The 11,209-nt window shown below is 44.5% G+C and overlaps 1 protein-coding gene across 1 annotated transcript; it reads right to left on the bottom strand.

Annotated features, from left to right (window-relative positions):
- Nucleotides 1–5,032: 5,032 nt before the first annotated feature.
- On the bottom strand, nucleotides 5,033–6,727 carry LOC100037568 (fasciclin-like arabinogalactan protein 8). Its single transcript, XM_044477815.1, has one exon. It carries the CDS (start codon nucleotides 6,625–6,627, stop codon nucleotides 5,338–5,340), a length of 1,290 nt encoding a protein of 429 aa, XP_044333750.1. The 5' UTR covers nucleotides 6,628–6,727; the 3' UTR covers nucleotides 5,033–5,337.
- Between the last annotated feature and the right edge of the window lie 4,482 nt (nucleotides 6,728–11,209).

The following is an 11,209-nucleotide window of genomic DNA, read 5'->3' as shown; positions in this document are numbered from 1 at the left end:
CAATATGCTAAAACCTAGAAATTGTACAATATAGTACTTGTTTGAATTCTCGAGAGGATTTTTGCAGAAACTGTTTTGTTAGGAGAGAGATAAACACTCACGAAAAAAAGAAGAGAGAGATATAAGACACTTGTTGCATTGGACTTATCATAGAACGTGGAAACATGGGGTTTGAGTGATTGTTTAGAATGCTCGCAGCACAGGAAGCATTCTGATTCTGGACCAAAATACCCACCCCATGCGGGATTCCTAGGAATTTTCAAACCAATCCTAAAATTTAATGGCGGCATAGAGACTTTTTTTATAGGATTTCATTCATGTGAAATTTCTTCTTTTTAAAAAGAACATAAGGTTATGTCGTCTACTTCTTCGTCAAACTTTACATATGTTCCTCTCTCCTCTCTCTCTCCCTACCTTGTTGATTTTTCTTGGGTTTTTTTTTCACCTTTTGTTTAAAACCGCCTCGACTAGCCCACCTCTTATTTATTTGTCAAATTTTTTTATTTTCTTTGATAATTAAATAAGTACTCTCTCTCTCTGTGTAAAGATATATAAGAGCGTTTACATCACTATTTAGTGATCTAAACATTCTTATATTTTTTTATGGAGGGAGTACTTACCAACAAGTGTTTACCTCCCTCAAAAGAGATAAAACAAGTATTTGCTATATAGAGTACTTTTTGACACAATCAAGTTAATATGGTCAGGTAAATCACTGCCTACGGGCAATTGTCTAGTTATGAAATTGTTTTGTTCGAAATGGGGCCTTAAAGTTTGTAATGATGAACAAAGTAAAGTGGGTCCAGGGGGATTCGAAGCAATATGTATTGTTCAATGGGCGTGCCAAAAAATAAAGGGCGTGCTATTCAGATAACAAGAGAAACTTTGTCCTTAGAAACTGCTTGACGGGAAATCAGCCTCGCAGGTTAAACCAGACATTGAACAATCAGTCAATTATGCAGGGATTGTGCAATCAGTTATTCACGAGACGTGCCAATGCAGACGGTCGATCAGTCAATTATGCAGGACGAATCTCGCTAATGCGACCCTGAACTTCTTATGTAGAAACTGGCTGTACTAGGAAGTTTGGGCGTCTCTTCTGGATGTCAGCTTAAGCAATATATTCAGAAGAAATAGAAAACAATTAATCATCTTTAAAAAACAATTAATCATCTTTTTAGTACAGTGAGACAAAGAACGGTGGGTAAAATGTCCCATGTAAGCACCTGGACCTGAATGCCTTGGCCTTTTTCTTGAACCGGGGACCTCTTTACAACTGAGATTCTTTTGCCCATCATTTGGGGCTCCAGAACGCCGAGGCCATCATAGCTAGGCCGAGGCTCTCCATGTTCAAAGCGTTATCCCGACTCAAACGCCTCGTCTCCGTAGGGACGAGGAAGAACAGCGAAGTCATCATCGTCCAACGATTTGGTGCGCACGTCGAGCACGGCCCAGGCCTCCTGCCAATAGCAGTTAGCACAGCCTCCCCCTTGTAAGTGCTGCCGCGAATCTTCTAGCTCGAGTGCCGGGCAGGGTGTGTTGCGGGGTGTTGGCCTTCTGATGTGTTATATGTGTTGTGGTGCTTTCGGCCTAGTCTTATCACGCGCTGTTTAGGTTTTTGCCTGCTTTTCCTTGATAAACTGAGCAACCCATTTCATTTCTTCTTTTTTAGCACTCGTCTTATGCGGTGCATTCCTCCTTGGGGTGTTACTTGTAATACCTCTTTCTGATCAATGAATTTGACAGCTCTTCTGCCAACATTTAAAAAAAAATCTTCTAGCTCGAGTGAACTCCAAGGAAATGAATGGATCGTCTGCTAAAAAGGCCAAGGCGTATCGCCGGCGGGAGCCGCACGCCTCCTTTCCCAGCCGGTGATGATTCTCCCCGCTGTGCCGCACGCCCTAAAGTAAAAGCTGGTGCCTCGGCTCGTACCAGTACAATGAGTGCGTAAAAACATAAGTAGTTGTAGATCATGGCACAGTGCAACTACAGAGCGAAAGGTTGCACAAGTTGACGCGCCTCCAGTTTTGGCTGTGCTGCATCATACGTCCCGCCCATTTGTATGCCCCACGTCGCTGCGACATGCGTCGAAAATTCGTCACGAGGATACTAGGATCAACTGGTCTCTTGAAACATTTGTGTTATTTCTGTCAGTCAAGCAGGTCTTATCTCGTCCACATTTCTTTTGATAGATACAGTTGGCATGGATGCAAATACAGACCAAGAAAAGTACATACGAAATGAGCAAAAGTAACGTGGCGATCCATTAATTTCTCATGGGGTATTCCAAAGGCAACACATTGCTCAATGGACGTGCTGTTCAAACAGAAGAATAACCTTCCAAAAAAAACGGTTTGATGTGAAATCAGCCACCAAGATAAATTAGATGCAGGGCGCCTATTGTTTCTTAGACTGTTCGAACTTTCAGCCTGCCTTTGTCAAAGTCCTTCAGGGGCTCAGGGCACATACCCAAAGCAGTCAGCCATTTTGCAGGATGCCAGAGGGCACACAAACTACGATTAACCCTGAATGTTATTATTTTTTCCCTTCAGTGTTCTAAGTTCGAAATTGGTTGTACTATGAACTCCCAGTGTTTGCGATCGCAGTTGAAGGGGGGCGACGAAATGGGCCTGCACCATGTTTGGGCGTGTCTTGTGGATGTCAGTAAAGGGATATACAGAAGGAAAGAAGAGATCACTGAAACGATGAGGATTGTTCAGTGGCAGCACTGGCCGTTTATCCATCATCCTTTTTCTAGTTTTTTTTAGGGTTCATTCTTTTTCTAGTTAGCACAGATCAGTACGATGTCTCCTGCGTATAATATGTGTACAAGTTGCACTATGCATGTTTTGCAGATAGTATTTTCAATCGTAGCAAAAAAAAAGATAGTATTTTCAATGGGCTTTGTTTTAGGGGTGTATTTTGAATGGGCTTCTAAAGCACCTTGGCGACGCACACGGCCCAGGACAGAATGGCATCCATCCGATCCGAGTCCGTTTGTTGCGGAACATTTCCGGCCCAGCTTACAAGCAGCCCGTGCAGCACTCCATTCCCCTTCCCACATGGCCGACAACAACCGCTCAAAAAAAAAACATGGCCGACAACAGGTGTTCTCTTTCCACTAATAATGCACCCGACAAATAAGAACAAACCCAGATGCAAGTAGTATTCCTTCGAGGATCTCAAGTCTTCTCATGGGGTCCTCCAGGCTTCATTCTCCGAATTTTCCACCGACGAAATCAAGATTGTACTGCATTATTATAAAACTGCCGTTCTAATTCTGTCCACACGAAGCAGGCACTGTACTCGCGCATGGAACAAAACCGTACTTTTTGTGGGGTGCATACGTACAACAACACCATTGACCTCCAGAAGCCTAATTATTAGCCGCGCGTAGATAGTTGCAGATAGTACGTAGTACGTCGAATTGTTTTTGCACCGAAGGCTTCAAGCTCTTCAATGTCCACTACAGACGAGAAGCAAACAGAGCCACCGCCCCCCCTGAACGGAAAGGTTCGGTGAGCCCTGCGTGAGCCGAGCCCACCCCACCGACACACACGCAACAGTCGCCTGGCAAATTTGACAAATTTGACCTATGAACGAAATCAAATCACAAAATGAACTGTCCGTGAAACTATTTCATGCGGCTGACTTTTTGTGTGACGCCCGACACGAAGGCGCCACACTACACTGTGCAACGCCTCACAGATAGGCGCTACACGGTCAGCGTCGCACCCGTGTGATCCGAAAATTACCAAGTCAGTGTGCAGCGCCTAGCTCCTAGGCGTTGCACTAGTGCAGCGCCTGAGAGCTAGGTGCCACGGGTCAGCCGCGTGAAATAGTTTCACGAACAATTCATTCTGTGATTTGATTTCGTCTGTAGGTCAAATTTGTCAAATTTGACCGGTCACCTCGACCACTGTTCGTCTCCCAGGGTAGCGCAAGACCGGCCGTGGGCGGTGGACGGGTGGGTGTGCCACGTAGTAGGACCTACTGCTACACGGCCGCACCAACTTCGGTCCATGACCGTTGGTCTCGTCTCCCTCCGGGTTCCAACCCCACCGAACGAACACGAGAATCCAATGCCGCGCGTCAGCCTCTGGCGCGTGCGCGACGCCGAGAGGAGGGCAGAGCAGCAGCGAGACCCGGCGAGAATCCCTCGCAAGAGCCCAACTGCTTCTCCGGCCGCTCGGTGACCGGCGTTACGGTCCTGGGATTGAGCAGATTTGAGGCCGGGAACTTGGCAAAAAAGCAAGAAACGGCCATCGCAAACGGTGCACCACAGGCGCAGGCAGGCAGGCATGCACCCAAAAGTTTCCAGGAAACGAGACGAGACGCATTGCTGAAGAAAATGGCATCCAACGAACGACCATGGCCAAGAACCATTCGAGCTGCTACGAGCTCTTGCTTTACAGGGACCACGGCTCCAGCGGCTCTGCGGCGCAAACGGGCAAAAGGAAGGCATGGGCCAATGGTGTCGGGCTCGGCGCAGACGGGCAGAGTCACATGATAGGCGAGGCGACCCCCAACCAAGGCTGCTGCTGCAGTAGGTAAAAAGTAGCGACAGGCAGTAAATTTTGTCTAGGAAAAAATGTTTTGAAACCCATTGCGCCACCAAAATTCAAAACACGTCGAGCTGCGATTTTCTGGCTGAGAGATGCGTCCAGTCTGCATTTATGCGGAAATGCCATCTGCTTCGTGATCGTCCTGACTCCGTGCAGAAGATGACAAATTCGAAACGGTTGTGGGCTTAATGGGACACGATTTAGAAGGTTAGTACATCCTCTTAATGCGGTCACTGTCAGGCTATCACGCTCGTACGAGTACTTTCACTGATTTGCCACACACACGCACAAAAAAAGAGTACTTTCACTGATAAGTGCGCATCCAGTAGGCCAGCAGTACCACATTTTTAGCCATGTGGCACACATAACAATCGACGATGCAATGTAGGAGTACTACTGTTTAATGTGCAAAACGGTGATACTGTATAATCTACGTTCTGCAACGAACTAATGCACCAGTTAATTCGTACGATCAAATCACAAGTTACTTCATCGAGATTGCAAGATAACTGCATCAGGATATGGAATGGAGTTCTTGGTAGATGCAATGCATCAAGATAACTGGAACGAGCATCATAGCAAAATCAAACTCAATAGACTTGTAACTACGCAGCTAGTGAAACTACCAGGGAAGGTATCACAATCGCCCAAATGATCCAACCAGGAAGAAGTACAGCTCCGGATGAGCATTTCAATGGCCCACGAACTCGCAACCAAGATCACATCATGAGGAAAACAGAACGGGTGCTCGATGTCGAACACTTGGGGCTGATCAGAGGAGTGTCGCGCCGACCAGAGCGACAGAGGCCACCATGGCCGCAATGCCCATGCCCACCGCGGTCGCGCCGTTCTTGTTGTCGGCCTTGTCCGCCTCCTCGTCTCCGTCCGGCGACTCGGCGGGGGCCGTGTCAGGCGTATCAGCCGGCGGCGCGGGCGGGGAATGCGCTGGCGACTTGTGCTTCGGTTTCGTCTTGTCGGTCTTGGGCGAGGGCGCCGGCGCGGAGGAGGTTTCTGGTGCAGGGGCCGACGCAGGTGCATCGACCGACGCTCCGGGTGCCGGCGACGGCGCGCCGCCGAAGAGCTCCGGCGGCAGCAGCACGCTGTCCACCGTGTGCACGGTCACCGGGGTGTCGTCGAGCACCGTGGACGCGACGCGGGACTTGTCCATGCCGGTGTCCATGGACACGTCGTCGCCCTTGGCAACCACGGAGAGGTCGTACTTCCCCTTGCCGGTGGAGGCCAGGGTCGGGATGCCGCCCTTCATGGTCTTGAGCGACGCCTTGGGCGCGTACTGCGGCAAGGCGTGGTACTCCAGCAGCGCCACGAGGTCGGCGCTGGTGAGCTTGCCCAGATCCGGCAGGCCCTTGGCCTGGAACGCGTCGTCGGTGGGCGCGAACAGGGTGAGCCCCTTGTCCATGGCCGCCTGGTACGTCTTGACGACCCCGGACGACACGATGAGGCGCGCGAAGCGCTTGCAGCCGGCCTTCTCGAGGAGCGCGGTGAGGTTGGTGGAGGCGGCGGACGGGGAGGTGAAGAGGCCCGGGAAGGTGATGGGGTCGGAGACCTCGAGGACGGAGAGGTTGTACGGCTCCTCCTTGACGGACTTGGTGTAGGTGGCCTGGAACTTGGAGCCGGGCTCGGCGGAGGCGAAGCCGACCTTGCCGCCGCGGAGGTTGGTGATGTTGACGTGGCCCATGTCCCCGGAGGCGTCGCCGGTGGTCTGGTAGAGCGTGGTGGTGAGCTCGGAGCCGCCGTGGAGCGAGTGCAGCTTCTTGGGGTCGTAGTAGTCGAGGAGGGTGAGCAGGCGGAGCGCGTTCTTGACGTCGGCGAGGGAGAGGTTGGCGACGAGGGAGGACATGGCGCCGTTGGTGAGCACGAGGCAGGTCACCGTGCTGCGGCCGTTGATCTCGTCGCAGACCTTGGTCTGGGAAAGGTAGTTGTTGTAGAGCGAGTACTCGGAGTAGCCGTCGAGGATGTCCGTGATGTTGTGGGCGCGGGCGGCGGCGAGGGCGGCGAGGGACACGGCCAGGAGGAGGAGGAGGCGGCGGGCGGCGGCGGCCATCGCGCTCCGGCGGTGGTGTTGGGGAAACGGGACGGGAGGGACGGGCAGTGGTGTGACGCGTGGGTGGGGGTTTTAGCTTTCGTGCGCGTGGGTTTTTGGCGTGTGGGTAGTTGAGGCCAGGCTGGGTTGGGTTGGGTTACATTGACCATGGTTAGGTTGGGTGTGGTGTGGGGCACTGATGTCTGAGCATGTGGCAGCGCCTTGAGAGCTGTCATGATCTTCTGCGGTGGGGGTGGCCGAAGAGACCTTTGCTTCTGCCTCAAGATTGGCCTCGTCTTTTAAAATCCATTCACCACTGTCGAAATAGAAAACAAACTATATGCACATTTTTCATTCATTTTAGCACGTGGATATGATTTCTGAAAGTGATGGTTTTCGAATTTTCTCGATAAAATTTGGACATTCTGAACGGTGAAGACAATGCATGAAAATCAAAGAAATAGGACCTCGTTTTTGTGGATTCCCCTGGACATCAGAAATGTGAAAGTTATACTGGTATAACATAGGCATTTGCTTGTTTATTTGTGGGATATACATTTGCTTGTTCTATTCAAAAACTTGCGAAGTATACATTGGTTTGCTAGGAGAAATGAGCGATAAAAAATGTCCGATAAACTTTTAATATGAAAAATGTTCCGCTTCATACAAAAATTGTAAGTGTTAATTTGTGTAGGACATGCTCAAGAGACTGCAAAAGGCTTTCCCAGATAATTTCTTGGGCCCCTAAAAAGGATAATTTCTTTGGAGCTTCAAATCTTAAAATTCCCTGGTGTTGAGCTTTTTTTTTTTCTGTATTATATGTTTTTATTTGGACGCGCCTCCCATGTGTAAGCTGATATTTCCTGGGCCTTCGGCAGACGATCATGGTTTGGTATGCATCGATGGCTCCTGTGAGGCTACAGCGCTGCCAAAAGTGCTTCGCGGGACGCGCTCTCGTCCGGCCGAAAAGAACATTTCCTGCAAAAAGTAAAAAAAAACACGGAAAAGAAAAAGAAACGGAGCGTATATATATGCACTATTCTGTTTTTATACATTCATGATTGATGGCTAGTGCCTAGTGATCCAATATATCCATTTACATGCAAAAAAAAAGTTCGCGGGAAACAATTACATGCAAGTTTGTAGTAGTGGGCAAGAGACATGTAAACGGGAAGACATCCAGTTGGAAAACCATGGGCTTCTGTAGTGTACTCTTTTTTTTGCGATGTCTGTACTGTACTGCCACACACTATCAGAACTAAAAAAGCATCCTACCACTTGTTTCTGTGAGCTAGTCCCAACCATCCGACTCATCGTTCGTGGGTTAAAAGGCAGACTCGAGTTGGCACGTACTACAGCTTAGAGATGAGACCTTGCAAGCTCACGCATGATGAGCGGCAGAGCAAAAGCCAGGAACCCTCCGAATGCGCCCATGATTGATATGCAGGCGTGCTCCAAGCTCGATCATCTGCCGGCTGGAAAACCCAGCTGGAGTGGGTGAGTTTTGGATGCCCTAGTTCTTCCTTTTTCTTCCGCAAGGGGTGGGGTGGACCGTCAAACGATCACCTGCATGGGCCGCGGTCCAGTCACGTCGGGATGACTTTTTTCCTTTTGTATACATTTCTTCTGTCTAGCAGGAAAATGTAGTAACCGAAAACTATGAGGTACGGGGTAATTTTTTTAAACACTGGATATTTTTAAAATACATGGAAATCTCGTTAAGACATATGAATATTTCTTATCACGTATAACAATATATTTTATGCACATCAATATTTTAATTTTTACACGCAAAAACTAAAAAAATGTGTGAACATTCTCTTTAAAAACATGAAATTTGAAATACATGTGTACTTATTTTGAAATAAACTATTTTTAATTTGCATTTTACGAACATTATAAGTATTATTATCCGCTTTGTGGGCCAGACCAAGCATCTCAGACCATTCAAGCAGATGTAAGCTTTTAGTGAATAATGGTGGGATTGTGACATGATCTCCGTGAGCGATGTTTCTCGCGGGTGCAACTATACCTCGCTTAGAGACAAACTATACCTCGCTTAATGTGAGATGGAGCCAACGCTCGCCTACAGTGCTGTAGAAAGTGGGCCGGCATAGAAAATCATGATATTTTCTTTTCAGTTTTCCTTTTTTCTATCTTCTTCTCTTTTGTTTTCCTTTTTTTTTCATATTTTAAGTGTTCATAACACATTTAAAAAATACTTATCATGTATTTAAAAAAATGGTATCACATGTATAGAAAAGATGCTTAACACATATTCAAAAGAGTTTTTAATACATTTTCAAAAATTATTCAGACACATATATTTGAAAATTATTATTCATGTATTTCAAAAACTGTAAATGAGCATAAAGGATGTTGCAGATGTATGCGAAAATTTAACAATCTGTATGAAAAAAGTAGACATGAAACACATACTTTAATACTATTTTAATCATGATTTAACAAATTTAAAAAATGTATTAAAATATTGTTGTATGAAAAAGTACAGCGTATATGGAAACAAGTAGACATAAAAATGTTAATCATGTATTTAAAAAATGCTAAAGAGATACATAAAATGTTTATATATAGACCACAAGGTACCATGTCTATTAAAAAGAAAATTCACATACAATATTTAAGAAAAAAAATGTTAATTACGTATTTAGGAAATTTTCAACATATACAAAACATGTTTCAGATGTGTATGAAAAATATTAAACGTGTATAAGGAAATGTTAAACATCAAGTGTTACTAATGAATACATTATATGTAAATTGTGTGTGAAAAAAAGTTAAATGCATATACAGAAAATGTTGAACAAGTTTTTGAGAAAATGTTGATCATGTATATAAAATGTTGAACAAGTACTTGAAAAATGTAGAACAATAGTTTAAAAAAGGTTGAACAAGTATTTAAAAAACGTTTAACAAGTATTTGAAAAAATGTTGATCATGTGTAAAAAGTTGTTGAACAACTATTTGAAAAATGATGAACAAGTATTTTCAAAATGTTGAATAAGTATTTAAAAAAATATCGATCATGTATATAAAAAATGTTGAACTTGTATTTGAAAAATGTTGAACAAGTATTTAAAAAATGTTAAAGAAGTATTTTAAAAAAATATTGATCATGTATATAAGAATGTAGAATGAAAAACAAAAACAAATAAAAGAAAAATAAAAAACAATAAACAAATGCAAAAAAGAATGAAACAAAGGAGAAGAAAACTTTACATAAAAAGGAGAACATAAGAAACAAAAAAAGATAAAAAAAAGGGAGAATTAAAAAAATTATCATCTTTCCGCTCAACTAAGACGCGCCTCCTGTATTACCACAGACGCAAGCGTGGCGCAATGGCTAGCGCGCCTCGCATTGGCCCGGGTGACCTCTGATCGAGTCCCTACGAGGTACGAGCCTTCCTTCCCTTCTTATTTCTCATATTTTATTACTAGCTCTGGGTCGGCCCGTTACCGTATCTCCTTTATGCGAGAGATTCCTTCCATCTCGCGTAAAGCGAGAAATGTCGGTGCGCCTCACCATGACGGTTACCTGAATGTGGTTTATCTCATGTGTCCGTGTTAACTTTTCTCGTTTTTTGTATACATTTCTTTTGTCTATCAGAAAATGTAATAACTGAAAACTATGAGGTACAAGATATTTTTTTAACACATGGATATTAAAAAAAACATGAAATCTTGTTAAGACATATGAATATTTCTTTTCATTTATAACAATATCTTTTATGCACATGAATATTTTATTTTACATACAAACACTCTTTTATGCATGAAGTTTCTATTTAAACACATGAAAATGAAATAGAAATATATATGAATTTATTTTGAAATAAGCTATATTTTCTTTGCATTTAATGAGCATTTTAAGTATTATTATCCACTTCATGAGCCAGAGCAAAAACTCAGGCAACGCAAGCACATGTAAGCTTTTAGCGAATAATGGTGGAAGTGTGACATGATCTCGGTGAGCGATGATCCTCGCAGGCGCAATTATACCTCGCTTGAGCCTGCGCTCGTCTACAGTGCCTCGGGAAGTGGACCGGCACCAAAAAATCGTGATTTTTTTTCTTTTCACTTTTAGTTTTTCTATCTTCTTCACTTTTGTTTTTATTTTCAGTTTCATTTTTTTCATTTTAATACATGCTTTAAATTTATTTTGAAATAAGCTATATTTTCTTTGCATTTAATGAGCATTTTAAGTATTATTATCCACTTCATGAGCCAGAGCAAAAACTCAGGCAACGCAAGCACATGTAAGCTTTTAGCGAATAATGGTGGAAGTGTGACATGATCTCGGTGAGCGATGATCCTCGCAGGCGCAATTATACCTCGCTTGAGCCTGCGCTCGTCTACAGTGCCTCGGGAAGTGGACCGGCACCAAAAAATCGTGATTTTTTTCTTTTCACTTTTAGTTTTTCTATCTTCTTCACTTTTGTTTTTATTTTCAGTTTCATTTTTTTCATTTTAAGTGTTCATCCAACATTAGAAAAATGTTAGTCATGTACTCCCTTCATTCCTAAAAATAAGCCATTTTAGAGATTTTAATATGGACTATATACGGAGCAAAATGAGTGAATCT

This window comes from Triticum aestivum, chromosome 2D (assembly GCF_018294505.1).
Source record: "Triticum aestivum cultivar Chinese Spring chromosome 2D, IWGSC CS RefSeq v2.1, whole genome shotgun sequence".
NCBI classification, from domain to species: Eukaryota; Viridiplantae; Streptophyta; class Magnoliopsida; order Poales; family Poaceae; genus Triticum; species Triticum aestivum.
The sequence above is the reverse complement of the archived record's forward strand: the minus strand, read 5'-3'. Positions and strand labels throughout refer to the sequence as shown.